Raw genomic sequence first — 21,968 nt, forward strand, 5'->3', positions numbered from 1 at the left:
CAGTCCGCTGTGTTGAGCCTGCGAGCCAAACTGCTGCCAGACGGAAGAGACGAAGGAGACCCAGTTTGGCACGGCGTTGCTTTGCCCGGCTAATTTTATTTTTCACTCAGGATAAAGTCAATGTCAAGAAGTTTCCCCCGACATGCGGACGTGTGCGGTTTGCTTCAGGAGATCCGACAGAGCCGAGAACAAATCCTTCCACAGGCTGCCTCTGTACAAGCCGGAGCTGTACATGGCTTGGCTGCGGGCCATGCGCTACCGGGACGCGGACGCACCTGTGCGCGTCCTGCGGCGGCGGGACATCAGGCTGTGTGACGACCACTTCTCCCCGGACGACCTCATCCAGGGAGCCGAACATAAAAGCCTGAGAGAGGGGGCTGTCCCGTCCATCTTCCCGTGGACTCCGGCGGAGCCTGGCGCCCCACTTCAGGTAAAAACCTCTAAAGGTATCGATCTGTAAACGATGGCTGGTGAGTTTGCAGTTATCTAGCGGTAAACTAAAGAAGCAGGATTATCAAGTTAGCCGGATAACTTAAAAAAAAAAACTCAGTGAACATGTTCTGAAATGTCGCCTCATGTTAGCAACGACTGAATCATCATCCTAAACGTACCATTCAACATTTGTGATAATACAACACAATAGCTCTATAATTTCACATTTTATCTCTTTCCTCTCCTTGCCTGTCCATGTTACCCACATTTGTGTCATAATTTCACCTCAAACGAGTCACGTTACGGTTCAACTACAAAGTTCAGGTCGTCGGCTTGCTCAGAATCAGACATCGTTTACATGTTTTATCGTTAATTTAAGGAAAATGGCTTATTATTTAACTATGCATGTTGTAGACAAGGCCTGTCGTGGCCGGGATTTCCTGTGTTAGAGCATCAGCGCTGCCCTACATTTAGAACAGGGGCTAAGGGAAGTGTTTTTTCTTTTTAATCCAAAATGGATGAAATATCCCTTTTTAGATGTCGCACTTCCCTGTTCACATTGAGATGGACAGCTGGAGCGGCCAATGAGAGTCGGTGGGCGGGTCTAGCATCTCTTCTTTGGACGTGTTTTTTATTATTTATTCTATTTGAGTAAATACATGTCAAGTACATGCAGTAAACATGTTACATACACTTGACTTCAGAAAAGACGCTGTAGATATACTTCAGTATAAAAATAATATAAAAATAAATAACTGAATTACTTTGAACAACAAATAAAATGTAGCAGAGAGGAAAAAAGAAAAAAATTAAGAATTGGCTAACTAATTATGTCTAATATTTTTTGCTAGTTTATGATTTCTGAGCTTTAAGTTTCATCGGTTGAAAAATTTGAGTAACGTATCAGCTTTATTAGTATGACATTTTCCTCTTACAGTCACAAAAAAGTGCATCTGTGGTTTCATTGTTGGGAGGAATTGACATGGACATCTTCTGCTGTGTGGAGGAGAAACCCAGCAAGCAGTTTTTAATCTGTGAAATTAAAAAAAAAAAAAATAGGAATTCAGCCGCAATGAAAATATATCCAAGAACAAACCTTTGAGAATGAGGCTGGAGATATCTGATCAACCGCTGTGCCTTCCTCCCTTTAGTATTAGCATTAGTAATCCAGTGTTGTCTCTATATTGTGTTGTGCTGCCTGCCGTTTCCAGGACCAGAGGAGAAAAGATGTGGCTTGCCAAAGCAGTCAGACACAAGACAACTGGACCATGACAACCTTGGACTTGGAAAGTAAAGAAAATAAAGGTCAGTCCCTCTCAAGTGAGCTAAAGTTCCTCTGCAGCAAAAACAAAAGTGTTCAGCTCTTTTTTTTCCATGTTTCATGTGTCCAGACAAAAACAAATGGAAATAACCATACAGCAACCATGCAACATAGAATAAATAACATTTCCATAATAGAATGACCATAAAATTACACATACACATACCCACCCTCACACTTAGCCAACAATACAGAGTGAGATTAGACAAAACCCAAACAAAATCAAACCAAAACTGAAACAACACAAGATGGAAAAATCCGTATTGCATCTCCCCCAAATTAATTTAAGCACCAGTGCCTCATCACCGCTCCTTAAACTACCTGCTCCTGCACTTTTTGTCACACAGATCCTAGTCCAGTCCCAGACCTTTTGGCCTGAGGATGAAATTTGTCAGTTTTCGTAACCCTGTGACCTTCCCTCTAGTGCCACCAGCAGGCCAAAACATTGTAACAGCGGTAGTGGTCATTGTAATACCTGAAATTTTGGGACAATCATATTTTCTAGAAGACAATACAAAACTGTTTATGCGTTCTCAGGAGAGGGAGATTATAAACTTATGACCATTCTTCTCAGGACCAGGAGATTTTCATTTTTTTGAGGGATGGCAAAGAATTTCTGATCGCAGCTTATGTAACTTCCCCATCTTATACAGCAGTGTATGTCTGTTTAATGACCAGTGCCTGTTCTTTTAACTGCCCAGGATCTACAGATGAAAACCAGCCTTTTTGCCTAATTCTGGCACATTTTTAAATGCGCACTGTCCCTGTCAAATAAAGTAATCATTGCATGGAAATTATTTGTTCACAGGTCAAAATGGAGTAATAAGTGACTCGAGGCAGTCTCACGTTTTGAGATGGGCCGACACGAGCGTTCGAGGAGCTCGGGGGTGTCTCAGCGCCTCGACAAGCGTAGATGATGGCCACTACCTGGTGGATCTGGAGAGGTATGTTGGTGTGAAAACCACAAGTCAGGATGCAGTTTGTCACACTGATTTTTCATGCTCTTTGATTTGTAAGCTCTTTCCTCATGAAGATTCTTTATTTCTCACTCTTTACCCAAATGATCTGCAGCTTTCAGTTACAGTGGAGCCATACAGCTTTGCCCTCAATTCATTTTCCATATGGAGCGATCAAATCAGTGTACAGAGAATGCTGGGCTAGCTTGTGAGATGACCCTGCAGACAACATGAGAAGGCCAGGCTGAAAGTTGAAATTCATTCAACTTTATGCAAATGCACAAGGTCTAAAGTATGCAATAACTCATAGCTTAGATGTTGAATTTAAAGACATTTTTTCCCCGCCCTACATTTCCACTGTACTGCCACAGCTGATAAAAGTTAACAATTACTGCTTCTTCTTTTTCTGATAATGTCACTCGCCACATACAGAGATATGAAAACAGCAACAATATGTCTCCGTCTCCAGTGATCTATAGTGCCAGAATGACAAACTCTGTAGTTTTGAGGATCGGGTGGATTTGCAAGCTACAATACAAACTCCAGCAGGAAGGCATATTATTTGATAGTGTTTACATGCCACTCACAACCATCACGTCTCATCCCTGCCAACAAGCCCTGACACAACCAGTTTTGTGGAGACTTGTGACTTGACATGAATAGGCTACATCATGTCCCGTAGTCCACTGCTATGCTTTATTATCCAGTGACCATAGTCTGTAAAATACCAAGTCTCAACCCCCATACCTTGTTTTTGTCATTTCATCTTTCATTTATAAATGCAATATGAAGCTTTCACTGCACTGGTCATTAATGAGGGAAACCACACAAGTGCTGTTCATCTGAGTTGCTCCTTGCATCTTTTCCGCACTGTTTCAGCCCGACTCAGCACATCGTTGATGAAGAGTGCATCCTCCAGCTGTTCAGGAGTTGCCTAGAGTGCAACAAACAGTGCACAGTCAGGAAGCGTGTGAGAGGACTGCAGCTCGTGGTGTACCAGGCCTGCTACTACTGTCACTACCGCTGTAAATGGTCCAGCCAGCCAGAGGGCGAGGACGTCCAGACATGCAGGAAAGACACAGCACTTGAACGGACAACCCAAAATGACGTCGCCCAGGCAGGAACCTGAGCTGCTGTGGCGTCGCTGTGTTTCAGCGGATCGTAATCTGGACTGATGTTCCAAGCTCACAGTGGTTGAGGTGGAGCCAAGGCAAAGGGGAAATATAATAGCTTCCTGTTTGAACACCAAGTGGAATCAATAGCAGGAACTGCAGCAACGTCATCACCCTAATGTGAGCTACCTCCACCAACGGTGTTTCTGTTTTTCCCCTGGAATGTGTTTGCAGAAAACCTGACAGGATTTTTGTTCCCGACACTTTTCCACGTCAGTGATTTCCTGAGTCCATCCTTGAGCATCTGAATTCAAGGCATGTTTTAATCAAGTGGGCGTTGTTTTCTGTAGTTTTCTCCTCTCCAACTGAGTATGTTTTTTTTTTTTTTTAAACAAACTTGCCAGCCACTTGAGATTGACATAAATCTGTAACTATGGCACACTGACAGTATTGTGGTGAGAAGGAAGTGAGCCCACACATTTAATAGGTGATGAAGGTCATGTGTATTGATTAGACAAAATGCACAAGACTGATCAACAGTGTTTCCTTGGTGTGATGCTATCATTGGTCAAGTAGTGTTACACCACCTGGTCCTCAGCTCTGGCTACAGCTGGGCTGCATTCACACAGAATCAGTCCACTGTCTGCCCGCTACGTGATTGGTCGATGCAGCATTTCAGCAGAAGTTGAGTCTGAATCAACTTTCTTGCTGGACGCCGCCGTGAAACATCTGTGGCATGTACTGCCGCAGCCAAAACGCACTATGAACATTAAAATGTACAAGATTTCTTATATTTCTGCTGCATCCTGTCTGAATGCAGCCATAGAAATACAATTCAAAGGTAAGGGGCAGTCATATGTCTGATTATCATCACCCCCTGGTGACCAGAAAGCACAGAACCAGGATTGTTAAAAAAAAAAATTATTAATAATACATTCAAATAAATAATGCACAGCACAGTTAAAACAATAAGGAAGACATCTTGTGTAAAAGAAAGGAAAAATGTATTTTAAAAATCTTGTCAATCTGACATTCATACTAATTATTTTTGCATCTGTGGTCCCAGTTGGCAAGAGGAAGAACGTTTCTGAACTAGTCTGCTACAAAACAGCACACAAAGATTGCACAGTGAGGGAGTCACTTTAAAACATTGTTAAAATTAGTAAATACTAAAAAACACATGGAAGAGGAGGACGTGGTCCAAGCTGTTGGTAAGTTTGTGTATAGCAGCCGAGGTGAGAGGAAGAGTTAATAGCTACATTTCATCTGTGTGTTCAGTTCAATAAATACTTGCTCCATCATGGCCCCATTTGGTTGTTGAGTCGAGTACATTGTGTCACTATGTGACCTTTAACTACATAAGACATTAAAAGTGAATTTTCTCTTCCTGTGCAAAACAATCTTAGAGGGAAGATGTGTGCTGAGACGACATTGTTAGCACCAGTCTGGATGTCACCCGCAGATGTGACTGGCAGAAACAATGTTGTCTTTTGCAGTATTTTCCTCCAGAGTAAATCCAGCCTTCAATATGTGAAGTATTCAGCTTGGAGCCTCTTCTGGTCAGGGCAGACAGCTAGTGCTGTACTGGAAGGAGGCCATCTGGACCCGCCTGCGCAGCCTCTGGACGTCCAGCTCCCTGAAGTAGTCATCTTCGTCATTCTGGATGATGATCCTCTGCAGCTCACCAATCTCACGCTCCATCCTGGAACGCAGCTCTCGCCTCATCTTCAACAGGGTCTGTGAACAGAAGGATAAATCATGCCGAGCCACAGTGAGTTACTTTCAAGGGTAAAAAAGTAAAGTGCAGTCCCAAGGCTAACTCATGGCAGTGATTCTGATCTTGTCATTACTCAGCCTCTGTAAGCCATTCTCCCTGGCTTTGGCGAGCAACTGACACAAATTATAATTTTTGGTGAAATAGTCCTTAGTGATGCTGTTCCTGCAAGAAAAGCTCTACGATGGGGGGAAAAAAAAAAAAAGTAATCTATTGCCTACAATCCATGGTTTATTTTCAGAACAAACAAACTCTGAGGCAACAGATTTTACACTTCAAATTAAAAGTCCTTATGTAGTGTTATGTCTTGATGATACACTGTGATAAGTAGAATTTGCTCACAAAGAGTTTTACCTTCTCTTGAGCTTTTTTCCGGACCTGGATCTCCTCCCTTTCTTGTGCAAGCGCTTCAGCCAGTAGTGAAAACTGAAAGAGAGTGAGCACATTGGACAGCAATTTACGTTACTGTTATGAACACAGTGTTTCCATGTTTACTAAGGAAAGGTTTCTATACCACTGTAATCAAACGTTTTAGTCAATTCAGTTGATGCAGTGGACTTTTTGTGTTCAGTCAAATCACACTCACTTGTCTGAGGACTTCAAATTGATATTTTAGTGACAAAATATGACAGTGGTTAACAACCAACATCAAGATCTCATCAAAATGTGACCTGTTGAAAAAAGGACAAGGTCAAGGTCTGGGTGCAGTTTTCCAACCTGGTCCTTGTAGTAGTTCTCCATTGACTTGATCTGGTCCTGGTGTCGTCTCTGGTGCTCCAGCCGCTTCTCCCTGGCGTAGGCCCTCTGCTCCCTGAGCCGGGCCTTCTGCAGCTCCAGGCCCTCCTCAAACAGCTGGCGGAACATCTGGACACACCGACATGAACCATCACTGCCCTGGTGGAAACTGATGTCCCACTCCAGGAAAACACAATTTTCCTTCATTCAACCTTTATTTAGTTCTCAGGAGACATAATGAAAGCGCTCATTTTCAAGTGCATTGAGATTATACACAAAGAAATATAAGTAACTGAAAATAAAAACAAAGTGCAGTGCGTATTTTTATGACCACTAGAAGGTGCTTAGAGTTCAAACGCCCTCTGTAAACAGCCCTGCTTTCTGCTTTACAGTAAATTGCTTGGGGGGGGAAAAAATCTGAAGGTGAAAAAAAAAAGTTTTATGGATGGAGCAGATGGATGATGGATATGTTTCACTCTCAAGAGGCTCTTGTTGGATCACTTGGATTATTTTGTCTCTCCTCTCCATTTTGAAAATGTAAAGCTGCAGACTTTCAGTTACTAGGTACACAAATACTTTGAATGAACTTTTTCTGTCGATACATACACAAGAAAAAATAAACATTACTGTAGAAAGAGACATTAATTAGAAAATGTCCCAAATCTGGAGCCACACAAACTGGCCTTCACCACCCACCTTCTCCTCCTTGGTGCGTTCCCTCATCAGGCGGGCGCGGAGCTGAACATGGTAGTCGTTGTGGTACTTCTTGGCTCGAGCGATCTGCTGCCTCTGTTCCTTCAGTCTGTTCTGGGCCGACTTCTGCTGCTGGATTCGCTCCTTGAAGTCCCTCTGCAGGATGAACATTTTAAATTGCTGATCAGCCAATTAGACACACCAAACATGTCTAAACTAGACACTAGTGGCCCTTTTCCACTAGTACCTACTCGGCTCGACTCTGCTTGGTTTGAGAGCTTTTCCATTAGGTGGTAGCACCTGGTAGCAGATACTATTTTGGGACCTACTCAGCCGGGGTTCCAAGCGAGCTGAAATGTGACGTAAACGCTGTGCAGGCCACTGATTGGACGTGGAGCGATGACACAAGAGCGATTCCTGCACAAAAACCAGACCCGGCATTGAAAAAAAAAAAAAAAAAAAAACGGCAACAGGGACCATGCTCATTGATCATCGCTGAAGTTGGCAAAGTCGGAAAATGGCAAGCAAACCGGTACCGTGGTCAAATGAAGAGGTGGAGACTTTTGTGTGCTTGGTGGCGGCCCAAAGAATCCAGAGGGAGCTGGACGGTGCGCCGCCTTGCTATGACGACTCCACCCACGGTGAGGTGCTACTCAACTGTAATGGAAAACCACCTAAACCATGTCGAGGCGAGTAGAGTCGAGCCGAGTAGATACTAGTGGAAAAGGGGCATAGGTAAAGCTGTCCATGTGTATGTGCATTCTGTTGTTTTGGGTTTAAGAAATGTTTACTTGGGTGTAAAAGAAAATATGAAAATAAGAGAAACGCATGTAAGTTGAGATATGTTTTGTCTCTGGACAGTATGAGTGCACAGAATCATGAAGAAATACACAGGACAGAGGAAAAAACACTGCTTTGAGTCATACAACCTGGTCAGTGAAGAGATGGTAAGATAAGTGAAAAAAGTAATTTCTGTTACTTTAAATGTGGAGGAATCTTTGGGGTATAAATGTATGTGTGTGTGTGTGTGTGTGTGTGTGTGTAGAGGCTCACCAGCCGCCTGCTGTGCTCTTGTTCTTTGCGAACAATCTCCACCAGCAGGTCGTGTTTCTTTTGGGCTTCCTCCACCTGCAAGACAGGCAGCAAGTTTTGTTGTGATCAATCAGGACATCCATTGAATCACTTTTCCCAACACGTCATTTTAAAGGGCAGCTACAGTTGAGGAAAAAATTGCTTTCTGAGGCCGGGTTCTGTGCTGGTATATGTGCCTGTTAGACCTCAGTTAGTGTGTCTGGTGGTTAACTGCTGTCCTACCTGGCTGGAGAGTTTGTTGCGTTTCTGGTGGCTGTGAGAGGAGATGGCGTGAAGTCTGTCCACCTGCTGCAGCTGCTGCTCCCACATGCGGCCCAGGGTGTGACGGGAGATGTGGAGGTGAGGGAACTCCTCCATGAGAATTGGGAGGAGGTCATTCTCCTTCACCTTCACTGCAGAAAGAGCACGAATCAGAATATTATAATCAAACTATGTTTACATACAGCTCCTCTATTTACAATGCGCTTCAGTGCAGCTTGAGGAAGAGCATTTTAATTGCATGTATTTCACAGCCTGCCCTATTCATAATAAGTCTTGTTTACACTATTAGACATAATAGGAATTAATATGTAGCTACATGTTATGTGCCTCAATCAACATTAATATCTACGTGGCTTTCTTACGCACTCTTTAAAAAAATCCACCAAAAAGAGTAGACTCTTATCTACATGAACGTTTACTTAAAGTGTTTGGAAGTATTGACCAAATACATCTAGAGTGCTTTGTTATGTGTTTTAAATGGCTTGTTTCGCCGGGAGCACCAGTGTTGAAATCGAGCGCACACTCTGCCCAGCTGAAACGTCACAACTCAACCGGCAGCAACGAGTGCGCATGCTCAGAAGCTGCCCAGCAGACGTTAGCAGGCTGCTAGCTGCACTGTGCACAAACAAAATGCCTCGGTTGTGTATCGTCGACGGCTGTCAGGGCATAAACAACGGCTATTTATTCCCCCGGGACAAAGATGTCCGCATGCAGTGGATGGCACAGCTGAAGGGGAGGACGAGGCACTCGCCCTCCACCAGGAGCTTCATCTGCTACGCTCATTTTCGACAAGACGACTTCAGCAACTGGTACCAGAAGGCGCTCGGGTTTGCGAGCAAACTGGTGCTGAAGAAAGACGCGGTTCCGTCGGTGTTCAACAGCCAGGAGGACACGGGAACAGCGGTGAGTCAGGGACACTGCTAACTCACATTAAACCCACAGGATCGAGGAGCCGGACATCCTCCACCTGCCCTGCCATGACCGCCTATCCGCGTCCCGCATCCGACCCGGAGCCTCCAGACTCTTAATCTGAAGTCACTCCCTTGTTGTAGCTCCGCACGGTGCATCCCTGCCTTGTCTCGTGGAAACAGTGATGGCACCTCAGCTGTCCACGTTGCTAGCATTACGTCCATCACTTTTCCTGCTGAGCCCAGCCTCCCGTCACATTAAGCCCCCGTCCCAAGATGAGCGTCGACCGCTGACCCTCCAAAATAAAGTTTTTATTTCGCATCCGGTGAAAGCTGTGGCGAGTACACTGCGTTTTTTTTTTGTGATGGGCGGTCACACTGGAGTCAGTAATAATGATAGGACAGACAGTAAGAAGTGGCATGGATATTTTTTTCTTCCAATTTGACACGGATCTGTTTTTTTTTGTTTTGTTTTTTTTACGCCAGCATGACCTGCCAAAAATGCACGGCATGTGGCATTTTCAATTCTGACGTGGTCCTAAATCAGATGTTAGGCTACACCATATGGACAAAATGTCATACCACGAAATTTATGCCAAATATCTCGATAGCAACACGATATACGATATGACAATGGGTTTATACTCGTTTGAAATTTTGAAGTGAAGTTAAGCCCTAACGTGTGATTCCTGGTAATGTGAATGGTCAAAATTCATGTTTTTCCCACTGAACATGCTCACATCCCTGTCAAAGTAATTATTAAATTCATTGTCAGCAGTGAGGGGCCAAAATAAAACATGGATGATAGCTGCAACAGTGACAGAGAGACAAGAGTTTACAAATTTAAGATGCTTCAGTCCAAGCCCCCTTTTTGCCTTCTTTCCCTCAACCTGAACAGCCAACACTGCACCACTGTTCCCAAAGCAAACTATTCAAGACATGAATGCCTGCACCACTGTTTCATTCACTGTGATTGCTGGACTGTCATGCAAAATGCCTTTTTTTGGGTCAGATCTGTCCATACTGAGGTCACACACAGATCAATGTGAGCAGTTAAGGCTACAAGATCAGATCTGAGAAAAAATAAAATCACAAATGGATCGCTCTCAGCCGCTGTGAAGAGTTGCTTCAGTCACAACCTTCTAATTAAGGAGTGACTCTCTATTTTTTGTGACCACTAGCAGCCCTAGATTTGCATGATCTAAATTCTATAGCAACATGTAAAATTATGATGCTACACAGAGTGCCCAGATTCAGTGGCGGCCACCCAGCCCATCACCACATGTGGCAGAGGAAACACTGTTTTATAATCTCTACTCTGCATATGGTAACTCTGAAAATTACTTGCAGGTCAAAGTGGGGTTTAAGTCTATTGTCCCTCTAAAAGAAGAGGAACCTGCATCTTGTCAAGCCTCAGCCCTGTCTCTGGTGAGTACGCTCAGAGAGTCGCTCCTGTTGACGGCAGCTCTGTTTCTGTCTGGGGGGCAGACGGTGGTCCAGTGGTCAAAAAAACAAACAAAACAAAACAAAAAAACAGTCTCTTGACTGCTGCTTACAAATGGCTGTTTTCATTATAAATTTTCCTAACACCCTTTGTTTTGGGTTTCTGTTAGTTCAAGTCACGAATCTTCCACCTACCACCAACTGTTGAGAACATGTTTGTAATATTTTATAGCACCCAGAAACTGCTGAAATTAACAATCAGTACGTGGACGTCCCCCTGCAAGACAACTCCAAATCCACAGTCAAACAGACGGGTCGTTTCAGAAGGAAAGGTGAGTGTGAGCGTTTCCTCTGTTCGTTTAGCAGTGGTGCGCCGCCACGCCAAGGAAATTACTTCCAGTCCCAGAGAAAATGTTACATCAAAATAAATAACTGTAATTGCATCTTACCATTATCTAAAAAGTAAAAAGTATAGTCCAGTGTTTTATAAGTAATGACTGTATTGTGGTTAAAATCATTTTTGGCACTAGAACCTCAACTTGAAACATAATTTAGGCCCAAACTGCAACACATATGGGAGAGCTGTGGAATCGTTGCTCAAGAGCACCACAAAATGTGACAGAGCACACTCTGGATCAGCTGGTTATCATCAGTTATATAACCCTTAAATGTGTTGTTTGATTGGGTTTTGGGTTTTAACTCTTGGGAACTGGCCAGACACTGAGCAGCAAGCTGGGAGAAAAACTCCTGTGAGTCAAGTCCACTCACACAGGAGTTACTGACAGGAGAAGGTGTCCTAAATGAATTGGCCTTTGACAGTAGTAGTAGTTGTAGTAGTTTTCTGGGTTTTTACTGCTTGAAAATAAATAAAATATACAGGCATATACATACTTTTCAACCTTGGCTTATCCTTGACTAATAACGCTGATATATATGTATATATATTTTTTACAGGTGTTCAAGTAAATATACCCCGAAAGGATGCTTCATTAAATGTAAATGAGATAGGCCTACATCCTGTGAACATGGAGAGGTAAAGTCAGCAAATAACTTAGTAATAGATAACAAAATAAACTTAAACGTGATAATAAGTTATTAATATTATCGAATAATAAATAATATTTGGTATTCTCAATGGCCCATTTGTATGGCGTATGTAGAAGTAATGTATTAGACAACTTTATTTTATAATCATTTATCAAAGAATCCCTACTTTTTCGCTTTCTCTTTAAAAATATCATGCATAAATTGTTTTTTTCTTCCTTTAGATATATTATGTACGAAGTGCTGCACAATTATCATGTCTTCTCTGCCCTGTTGCAGACCAATTCTGCAGCACATTATCGATGAGGAGGCCATCTTGCAGCTGATGGAGAACTGCCCCAGGTGTAACAAAAAATGCCGCTGCACCAAGCATGCACGAAGCCCTTACTTCATTGTGTACCAGAGCTGCTACTTCTGCGAGTATCGCCGCAAGTGGGCCAGCCAGCCAGAGGCTAAAAATATGAATCTCTTTAAGCAACGGAGCGAACCACGGAAGAAGAAACTTCCCTTGTTGAAAACTGTGTCTCCAAGTCAGCCATCGCCACCTGAACAGATCTGCCTTTCCAAACCCCCAGACTCTGAGTCTGGCCAGCAGTTACAGAGCTGATCAACATAGTAACTGTATTATCCAATCCTGCAACAGCTTTCAGCCCCTGTTAGACCACCGTGACGTACAAGACGTTACAGGAAAACAAACCTACCTCATGGTTAATATTTGATTTATACATAGGCCTACATGTCGGGCTGCACAGTTAGTTGTAGAAAATCAAATGTGCAATGGGCTCCTTGTGGCCAAAAGAGGTTGAAGTCCCCATGAAATGACCTCACATACTACCGTTAGTAGTGACATCATCCTGCACTAGTTGGTGCAAATTCAAATTTCAACCAATAAAAAATCCTTAAACATCCTTTCTCATCCACCTATCCCTTCAAATAAAAGGGTTTCTCTCCCAAACTGATATCCTGTTCGTGTGCACTTGGGAATCATCCTTCTCTGCACTACGTTCCGTCAGGAAATACATAAAATCAAGAAAGTAAGAGTCTATTTCATGGGTTAGGAAATAGACTCTTAGTTTCTGGTAAGAAGGAAAGAGAGAAACCTTACATTGGCAAGGTTTGAAAAGACATGATAACAGACAAAGTGGAGAGGAAAGACATTCCTCCTGAGTCTGAAAACACTCCTGACATGACTTCAGTCTTTCGGAGTTAATTTGATTTTAAACCACAGTGACGTGCAAGTTCAGATTCTGTTTTCCTTAGGCTTGTAGTTGTGCCCCGAAGTAGTAAAGTAGGTGCTATTTAAAATTTGTAAAACTGATGATGACTGTGCAGCCCTTCATATGAAGTAGTGCGTGCATGAACAAAAGCCATTTTAGATATGGGAAAATGGATGCTGACTGAAAGGCAAAGGTCCTAACGTACTTTGTGAGGGTTTCCTGGGAGACTCCTGTCGTCTGTGTCCTGTGCTGGTCGGTCTGGTGCGTTGTGAGCGATGCTGAGGAGTTGGTTTAGCTGGGGACACTCGGGGGGGCCGGGGGAACATCACTCAGTATCGCCTCTCTGTATGCCCGCTCCTGGACACACACACACACACACACACACACACACACAGAGAATCTGGTCAACAATGGCATTGCTTCAAAACCTAACCCTTCAAAGCCAATGACACACAGTCACCAGGGGTGAAATGGACAACAGAATTAATTTATTTATTTACTCAGTTATTCAGTGCTACTGCCTATATTATTTGTCATGATCACAGCTGAAGGCAGTTTGTTCTTGTTGCCTTTTCCTGTTGATGTTGCACCAAAAACTGATATTGTAACCAGACAAAGTTTGGGGTTAAAGTGAAGTTTCATGTGCATTACAAAAAACTGTACGCCTTCTTCCTTTGCAATAGAACATTCTTATAAGATACTAATATCTAGCAGAAATGCAGTCAGTTTTGTAATTTTAATGATGTACGCCGAGGATAGTTTGATTTTTGAGGAATTGTTTTCCTAACGTTATGTTTGCGTTTTATACATTTTTAAATGTATCTGCGTTGTTGTGTCGTGCATGACACAGCAATTTTTTTTTTTTTTTAAATAAAATGAAACATTCTGCCCCCCATCTTGCCTGAGGAAATGTGCCCTATATCACTTTCTTTCAATTTTGTTGTTACTGTTCCACACAAAGGGGTAATGATTTAAAGTCTGTTGTACTTTATTATAATCAGGATTTGAGCTGAACAGCACAAGAAAACAACAATTAAAGGGATGAGCAGGCAAATAATTAAACTTCATTTATATAACACATTTGTACAAAAATGTGTCTTTTAGAGAACAACGATACAACTCGGTGAATAGGAAATTTTAACTATTTCTGTTAGCATGTCCAGTGGTATGTGTGTGTCGGGGGTGTTTGTAGGCCATGCCATGACTTACTGCTTCCTGGGCTTTGAGGCGCTCCTTGTCTAGGTTTGCCCTTTCTCTATCTTCATATCTTTTCAGCTCTTCCTCATAGGCTTTACTCATCACATGCTGAAAGAGAAACATACATATAGTGTGACTTAGGGCCTCTATACTCTGTATTCACTTCATTTTAAAAGGCATATAACTTGATAAGGTAGACACCAAAAGGGAAACTCATTCTGAAAATTTTCAGAAATAAATTGTTTTTGTTCAAGTGAAATTTAGAATGAATAACTTGTGTATTTGAGATTAATTTGCTGCAAATAATAGAGCCAAATAAATGAGTTTTATCAGGCCTAAGAGCAGAAAACTGAAAAAAGTTAAAGCAACTGACTTTTAATGGGTTCCACAACATGCACAATCTAGAAGGAAATTTGTACCCTTGAGATCAATAGCTATAAAAGGTGTCAATTGCCCAAAGACAATGTTGAGTTTGTGTTGGGAGAGAAGGTTGTGCTTCAACAAAATGATTCTCAGTGGAGTGCTAAACGCCAAATCCAACAGGCACATTCAAAAAAATGTGAAACAGAAGCACATCCCAAATTGTCCAGTCAAGAAGGACAAATCAGCCTCTAGAGGAAAACGCTCTGATGAAGGCTCTATGCTGAAACATGTGCATGTTTTTCCAATGTGATGTGACTCAAACAGGTGAAATGTGAGGACTTTTTCCTCCTTGACTTGACAATCTGGGATGTACAACCTTTTTACATTTTTTTACAAGTTGAGTTACTGAGCATTTTTCTTTTTTATGCAAATCTGTGTTTAACTGCTGTTCCTATTGTTGACTAATACATCACCCAGCAATATGAGGAGAATAAAAAACAAGTGTGAGGTGTGTGTAGGGATGGCGAAAATGGAAAATTTTCTTGGTTGACCACCGGGCCTCATTAATCGGTTTATTTCGGTTAACCGAGAATATTATTTGATTGTCTGTAAACCTTAAAAGAATAACCGCAACAAACAACAGTTTCAGACATTTTTTAAAGTTTCTGAATATCATAAGCGGTCCCGGAGAAATCGTTATGTAAAGTAGGCATGCCGAATGCTGTCGGTGCCAACATCGCCGGGTTAAATAACAAACTCCTGTGTTTGTTTCTATCATAACAAAATGCCAACATTTGTAATAACGTTAGGTCACTAAGCCATCCCAAACCAACCGGTAAATCAAGCTGTCAGTGGTTTACTCGCTCTGATGTTTACATTCAACGTCCGCGAGATCTCTTTTTCTTCACGCCCTTTCTATGCTTTCTGGCACACTCGACTCGCGAGACCTCCTTAGGAGTGGACGTCTCGCGAGCATATGCTCACGAGGGGCAGGTGTGTGGCGTGCACACTGGGTAATGTAGTATAGCCAAATCGCAAGGAGAGAAATAGAACAAGACGGTTCTATGAGCTCACAAGAAATCCCAGTACACTGTAAAAACTGCCGATACGCTACAGGCTAAAACTGAGAAGTGCCGGTACTCCGTGCCGGTGCGTACCGGCCCACTTAAAGCATCATAATTCTGTTCGAAGAGAACAAACGCACGGCACATTCCAGGTTGACTCAACTTCTTTTTAACCGACAAGATTATTCGGTTAAAGTTCAAACGGTCAACAACCGGTCAAACGGCCACCGGTTAGCATCCCTAGGTGTGTGAGGCACTGACTTGGTTGCTGAGCAGTGATCCCTCCCCTAACACTGTATAAGCCTTCGTGCTCTTTGTGTCCTATACCCTGGAGTGAATAAAATCAGTAAAAAGTCTGACACAGAGGTCAGAAAACATTCATAACCAGGGGCAGGTTTGAGGTAGGGGGGCAGCAGCACTGCTAAAGAGGCCCTGGTATGATAAACTCCAAATCTCTTCATTTTTTTTTAAAGGCAATTCCAGATTAGCTGTGGCTGATGTTTCACCACTGGACTGAGAACTTGGTCTTGATGTCCCTAAATGCCTGCTGAAATCCAACAAGTCAGGCAGGGCCGCGGCTGTCTGTCAATCCGGGCGCAGTGCCGAGACTGCTCTGTGTTTGAAAAGCTATTCTTGAAGCTTACACAAGAAATACCCAATCAACATTCTGCCCTGAAAACAATGGAGCTTAAACACACACAACAGGCGTCTCCTGTTATTTAAAAGAAAATTAAATGAACTGCATTACACACCTCTCTGTAGTTTCTGTGACGCTGTCTCTGGCGTAGCTGTCCTCGCCGCGAGCGTCTGGCAGCTGTGAGGTTGGTTTGTCTCCCGTCGTCCAGGCTCAGCTCCTCCATCACAGCGCCCCCTAGCTGCCCCTGCAGGGAGCGACAGGCCCGTGGAGGGGAGGGGGACAGGGAGCGTGTCCGGTGGGTGGCCTCAGGGTGGGGTGTTCCTGACAGAGCAAATACAAAATACCAGAGTCAATTTTAAGTTTTTCATCAAATTCTGATTACTGATGGGAGTAATTTAGTGACATCTGATATCACCCTGGTGCCCATATTGTTGCACCACTAGAAACATTGATAAATGTCAAATGTATGTCAAATGTGGATACCTAGGACAGCTGTTTGTTCATTTCCAGACAACCTCAACTGCACCTGGAATTTATGTTGTTCAAATGACAGGATCTTTTTTCAGACTTTCATAAAATCATGTGGTAACAACCCATCAGACCGGTGAAACAATTGTCAGTGTGTTTATGTGGAAAGTTGCAAGTTGCACTAAAATCTTTCCGGCCAAAGATAACAGTGTTTCCCCTATCACTCTATTGGCGGGGCGCAGCGCCTCACCAACGGAGCCTCCTGTCTCACCTGAAAGTCTCGCTAAATTAAATTAATTAATTTTCAAATGAAAAAATAAATAAAATCACAACAGAAATAATTTAGCGTCACGTTTCTATAGAATATGTCTAGACCACATTTTTATCAAATAAACTAAATATATTCACTGTTCAGGTTGGTTATTAACCTCATTTATATAATTTCAGTATAGCGTCTGTCTGGTCAGAATGTGCTCTGCTGTCTTGTGAGAAGCCAGGGTGGGACTCTGCTCTAATCACACAATAGTCACACACACGCAGCACACATCCCCCCTTGCCAAAGCCAGAATCCTAGGGGAAACACTGGATAAGATTTAATTGGACTAATATTGTCGTCCCAGTATATATCACCAAATCAAAGATATGATTTACTGACAGAAGTAGCCTTTGTTAGCGCCTGATAAAGACATTGTTCCGGTTAATGGCGAGAAGAAAAAACACTATCTTCTGGTTGACTTTTGCGTCACAACACAGCGACAATTTCAACAACAAAAAAAAATTCTGGCTAGCAAGCTCCAAAAATGGAGAAGAGACATTTCCTACATACTGTACACTCCACTTTTGGTACATATGAAATGTACGCTATCCTTGGTGAGTTCAACATCTGGGTCAAATATGTGTGTGTGTGTGTGTGTGTGTGTGTGTGTTTGAGAGAGGATGAGTGAGTACCGGTCTGTGGTCTGGGCGTCCGGCGACACTCCATGATGCTGTCGCTGTGGTGGGACTGCTTGTCCTCCTCCCTCACCTCGCTGGACTCCCCGCTTTCACCGAGAGCTCGCTTAAGCATCTGCAGGGAGAAAATTTTATATCCGCTAATAAACAGCTGCAATAATGTAAAACTATCCTTACTCTACTGTAATGTGAAAAAAAAAAAAAAAAAAAAAAAAAAAAAAATCAGACAATAAAATTACTTTAAAAACTGTGACAAAAAAACACATACAAAGAGACTAAAACACCTCTGACTGGTTGATAGACATTATGGTATGGTATATTTATGGTAAATTTTAATGTAAAGCACTTTGAATGGCCTTATGTTTGAGAGGTGCTATACAAATAAACTTGCCTCGTCTTACCACACCCACACCCACAAACACCCACACACCCACCCACCCACCCACACACACACACACACACACACACACACACACACACACACACACACACCTCGTCGAGCTCCTCAAGTCGTCGGGAGAGTTTCTCTGACATGAGATGCAGCTCCTCTTCGGTTTGCCTGTTCTTCTGCCTGCGATAAGACAGAGGATCGTCATAACCGTCCTCCTCCATCCTGCTCCTGCCGGGACAGAGGAGACACAGTCAGGGATGTGGTCAATAAGAGGGAGGAAAAACACAATCAATTTTAAATGACCTGGTCAACCCCTCTGGCCCCTCTGTTCACATGTGTACAGGTACGTCCTTTTCAGGGGAGTTTAAATGCATTATAACATTCAAAAGTGTGACTCTGTGAATTTCCTAAAACATGATGGCGAGCGAGGAGGGCTGAGACGAGCCGCACACACTGCTAGAAATGGAGGGAAAGGACACGACTGGGGAAAGAAAGGGGGAGGCAGACACCATGTAAGGAAATTCCACATTCACAAAAATATTAACACTGACCATTTTCTCTTTTTCAGTCTAGTTTACTGATATCATAACCTGCCACAATGAAAACATCTTTGTCATGTATGCTGCATGCTTCACTTTCCAGACGGATAGTCTTACCTGCGGCCTCTCCTCTTTCTGTCAGCTGTCTGTCTGTCCTGTTGCCTCAGGGTATCATTTACATCGTCCTCATCTTGCTCTTCCTCCTCGCTGTCAGGTGGGGTGGGGTCGGTGGGCTCCATCTCATCCTGCAGGGTGAGGAAGAGTACATCTGGCTGGGTGCGGAACAAAACCCTCCTGGGACCCCCGTTAGTTGGCTGAGAGGCACCGCAAAACAGGAAATCAAGAAGGGCAAAAGAAAATGGGGATATTCATTAGAAATGTATGGTAAACACTAAGACATCCCTGGAAAAACAACTGAAGAGTGACCACTTTCTAGCCTGTTGGTGGCGCTGTGATGGGCCAATCAGTTTCATTGTGTTGATACTGGATATCAGTGGAAAACCACATCATTCCCCGAAAGTTAATCAAATTTGCCAATCAGGTTTATGTCCAAAATACCAAAACCCCGGTGTCAGAACCAATCAGACGCCCAAGTTTCATCCAAAACAGGCAACAGAGGCCTCTCACATGACATCACATGACATATGGACGGACAAAGGAATGGAGTCCAATCTATAGTCCCTTCACTGAACTTTGATCCTGGGAAAAAAATTAATCCATTCCTTAATTTGTTAGTTATCTGTAACATGGATACATACATGGGATGGGATAGGAAGAATTAAGTCTAATCCCAGTTTCCCTGTTGTGGTTTCTAACAATAATAATAATAATAATAATTATAATTACTTAACTTCTTTTGCACTTATCAAAACCAGAGTTACAAAGTAGCTGGTATTGCTTACTAAGAATGCTTATCTACTCATTTAAGGCTGAATCACAGTAAGTGTAATGGAGTTTCCCATCCACTCAACTTTCCTAGACTGTGAATTTGGTTTAGAGTAAAGACAAATCACATACACTGAATATCTTCTGCAGACGGACTTTCGGTGAGTCAAACAGCCGAACGCACTTAAAACCCTAAACTGACAACAGTATGAGGAAGAAAGTAAATACTGGCATGGTGCCCTACCTCCAGTGTCTCCTCTTCCAGCTCCGTCCTGGCTCGCTGTTGACTGGATACAGGCTTCTCACTCAGAGCTGGAACATAAGTATTAAAAAAAGTCACACTTCACGGCACTAATATTCAGTATTATTTTCAGAGCTCTCAATTTAAATAGTTTGGGGGAAAAAATCTCATGCTCTGAGACTGAATTAAATCTGGGAAAAATTACATTTAAAAAAACTGGAGTTTTTTTTATGTAAAATAAAAATGCTGATTGGGTTTGAGGCTCAAGCAGCTGAGTCAGTTTGACGGCATGTTTGTGTTTTGACTCACCAGGAGAGTGACGTGAAGCAGGAGACTGTAGTCCATTGGCCGTAGCTGTCTCCAACACATGCCTAGAACTCTGGGAGAGAGACAGGACATGTCACAGAGAGAGAGAGAGAGAGAGAGAGAGAGAGAGAGAGAGAGAGGGATAGACAGACGCAGAGAGAGAGGGAGAGAGAGAGGGAGAGAAGGGGAGAGAATTATTGGCACACAGACAAAGGGGCCATTCACACTGACTGGACAGGGACAGATTTAAACCTGAATCATCGTTTGCCTGAGGGCGAAACAGTTTCCAAGACGTTTAGCAGCTCACAGAAATCTATTTACTGAAATCACCAGAGGGAAAAGGTACAAAAAAAAACAAACACAAAATTATATTACACCATACAGAGTGATGGGGCGGGGAGATCAAAGTAGATGCAAGCCATTCTGAAGACACAAAGCACAATTCTGCAAATGAACCGGAGAGAAAACCTCAGATAGTTTGGGTTTGTAGAGGCTGCTGATAGGCTGACTGTCTGCAAACAGCCAGACAACGCCAAGCTCTGAGCATGTCGCGACCTGTGTGTCTGTAAGTGATCCAGAAAACTGTGCTGGAATGTAAGTGCATGCTGCTCTTCAAGATTAGAAAATAGACATTTTTTCTTTAAATGGCAGCCACTTTGACTTTACTCACACACACAGAAGGAAACAGTGCAGCTGAGCTGCCTTATGACCCACCATTTCCATCAGGAATCGGCTCATTATATAAAAAATATGCAGTAACATGCATACATTGTAAAGGTCTATGTATTATCTATCATGTGTTGTTCTCAAGTTGTTGTGTTCAAAAGAATGTCTACATGGAGATGAACATGTAGACAGATGCTACCATGATAAAGTCCTGCATACCATGGAACATGATGGTGGGACAAAAAAAAGTGGGATAAGAAGAGAGGAAGGAAAACCTGAAAATTACCATTCATACTATCTTGATTGGACTATATCTTATTTTTTGCTGGCTTCAAAGTTTTCTTTAATTCTACCTGGAAAACGTTTACAGTTCAATTATGTTTTAAAAGCTTGGGGCAATTAAAGAAGCGTTTGCAATGATGCATATGCCTAAGGCATGGTGTGACAGCAATCTGTCAGTAAAGTCTGTAAGTTCAGCTTCAGGATAGTCTTTTTTCCATAAAAAAGGGTTTTAAAAAAGTATGTTTTTGAAGTGACTCCCTGCCTCAGCCATTTTTGAAAGAGTCAGTGAGTCAGCAGCTGCTCATCTTTAATACGTCCTCAACCGACATGAAAATGGGAAGCGTTTGTGCGACAGATCCATATTTCACAGCTCTGACTTTGACATTTGGTGGAGCATGTGAGCAAAACATGAGACTGTGTGTCAAAAAAGCCAGAGCTGCATTTTTTTGGCCGCATGCTAACAGAGCCCATTGCTTCAGAGGACACTGAGAGGGTGGATTATTTTGCATGCTCTTTCAAATTGGATGCAAATGACAGATAAATGCTGTAAAACAAAGCGTGAAGCTTGTTATGTCACAGGCTTACCTCTGTAGTGACCAGGGCGACTTCCTCCTCTGAGGGCCCGAGGCCATCAGCTGGAGGTGGGTGGCTGGACGAGACAGGTGCAATGTCGGGCCTCTGGGGGGTGTTGCTCTGGCAGGGGGGCTGGAGAGGGATGGCCGAGTACAGCGGTTCAGTCAGCGGAGTGGCCTGGGACTCCTGAGGCTCTGAGGTGGTGATGGGCTCTGTGGCTGAAGGAGCAACAGCTACTCCTTGAAGAAGAATAAATGCACACATGAATAAATGATTGTCTTTTTTTAAAAAACACAGAATCTTTCACTGATGCATCAGTGAATAAACATCCATAGAAAATATTGTATTGAAACATTTAAGGAGAAAAAAAATCAGTTGCAGTCCAAATGATGTGCATCACTGTTGAGATTTGCCATG

At 42.8% G+C, this 21,968-nt stretch overlaps 3 protein-coding genes across 4 annotated transcripts in view; 2 read left to right on the forward strand and 1 right to left on the reverse strand.

Annotated features, from left to right (window-relative positions):
• LOC115359134 (THAP domain-containing protein 4-like) lies at positions 1 to 4,731 on the forward strand. 2 transcript variants are annotated; one of them, XM_030051482.1, is made up of 4 exons: positions 1 to 430; positions 1,644 to 1,737; positions 2,562 to 2,697; positions 3,589 to 4,731. In XM_030051482.1, the coding sequence occupies exons 1-4, from the start codon at positions 143 to 145 to the stop codon at positions 3,836 to 3,838; spliced, it is 768 nt and encodes a 255-aa protein (XP_029907342.1). In that variant the 5' UTR covers positions 1 to 142; the 3' UTR covers positions 3,839 to 4,731. The 2 variants fall into 2 exon arrangements, with proteins under 2 accessions (XP_029907342.1, XP_029907350.1); XM_030051490.1 differs by lacking the exon at positions 3,589 to 4,731 and adding an exon at positions 2,825 to 3,568.
• LOC115359112 (centrosomal protein of 95 kDa-like) overlaps positions 4,306 to 21,968 on the reverse strand; it is a 24,326-nt gene continuing 6,663 nt past the window's right edge. The window contains 16 exon segments of the mRNA XM_030051444.1: positions 4,306 to 5,558; positions 5,950 to 6,021; positions 6,313 to 6,459; positions 7,027 to 7,179; positions 8,077 to 8,151; positions 8,338 to 8,507; positions 13,194 to 13,299; positions 13,301 to 13,345; positions 14,198 to 14,293; positions 16,365 to 16,570; positions 17,666 to 17,783; positions 18,161 to 18,287; positions 18,716 to 18,912; positions 19,728 to 19,795; positions 20,034 to 20,103; positions 21,564 to 21,790. Of these exon segments, the coding sequence (XP_029907304.1) occupies positions 5,382 to 5,558; positions 5,950 to 6,021; positions 6,313 to 6,459; positions 7,027 to 7,179; positions 8,077 to 8,151; positions 8,338 to 8,507; positions 13,194 to 13,299; positions 13,301 to 13,345; positions 14,198 to 14,293; positions 16,365 to 16,570; positions 17,666 to 17,783; positions 18,161 to 18,287; positions 18,716 to 18,912; positions 19,728 to 19,795; positions 20,034 to 20,103; positions 21,564 to 21,790 (2,054 nt within the window). The 3' untranslated portion in view covers positions 4,306 to 5,381.
• Positions 8,928 to 13,199, forward strand: LOC115359117 (uncharacterized). The gene is made up of 5 exons (XM_030051458.1): positions 8,928 to 9,279; positions 10,635 to 10,712; positions 10,960 to 11,059; positions 11,682 to 11,760; positions 12,051 to 13,199. The coding sequence occupies exons 1-5, from the start codon at positions 8,947 to 8,949 to the stop codon at positions 12,376 to 12,378; spliced, it is 918 nt and encodes a 305-aa protein (XP_029907318.1). The 5' UTR covers positions 8,928 to 8,946; the 3' UTR covers positions 12,379 to 13,199.

The sequence above is a fragment of the Myripristis murdjan genome, chromosome 1, assembly GCF_902150065.1.
Source record: "Myripristis murdjan chromosome 1, fMyrMur1.1, whole genome shotgun sequence".
Classification (NCBI taxonomy): Eukaryota; Metazoa; Chordata; class Actinopteri; order Holocentriformes; family Holocentridae; genus Myripristis; species Myripristis murdjan.

What these genes read in the sequence shown, in the direction of transcription:
- LOC115359134 (XM_030051482.1), top strand. Translation starts at nt 143, where the DNA reads ATGCGGACGTGTGCGGTTTGCTTCAGGAGATCCGACAGAGCCGAGAAC. An exon ending in AGCCTGGCGCCCCACTTCAG is followed by an intron (nt 431 to 1,643) that starts GTAAAAACCTCT and finishes TGCCGTTTCCAG; the next exon opens with GACCAGAGGAGAAAAGATGT. An exon ending in TACCTGGTGGATCTGGAGAG is followed by an intron (nt 2,698 to 3,588) that starts GTATGTTGGTGT and finishes GCACTGTTTCAG; the next exon opens with CCCGACTCAGCACATCGTTG.
- LOC115359117 (XM_030051458.1), top strand. Translation starts at nt 8,947, where the DNA reads ATGCTCAGAAGCTGCCCAGCAGACGTTAGCAGGCTGCTAGCTGCACTG. An exon ending in AGGAGGACACGGGAACAGCG is followed by an intron (nt 9,280 to 10,634) that starts GTGAGTCAGGGA and finishes AATTACTTGCAG; the next exon opens with GTCAAAGTGGGGTTTAAGTC. An exon ending in GGGTCGTTTCAGAAGGAAAG is followed by an intron (nt 11,060 to 11,681) that starts GTGAGTGTGAGC and finishes TATTTTTTACAG; the next exon opens with GTGTTCAAGTAAATATACCC.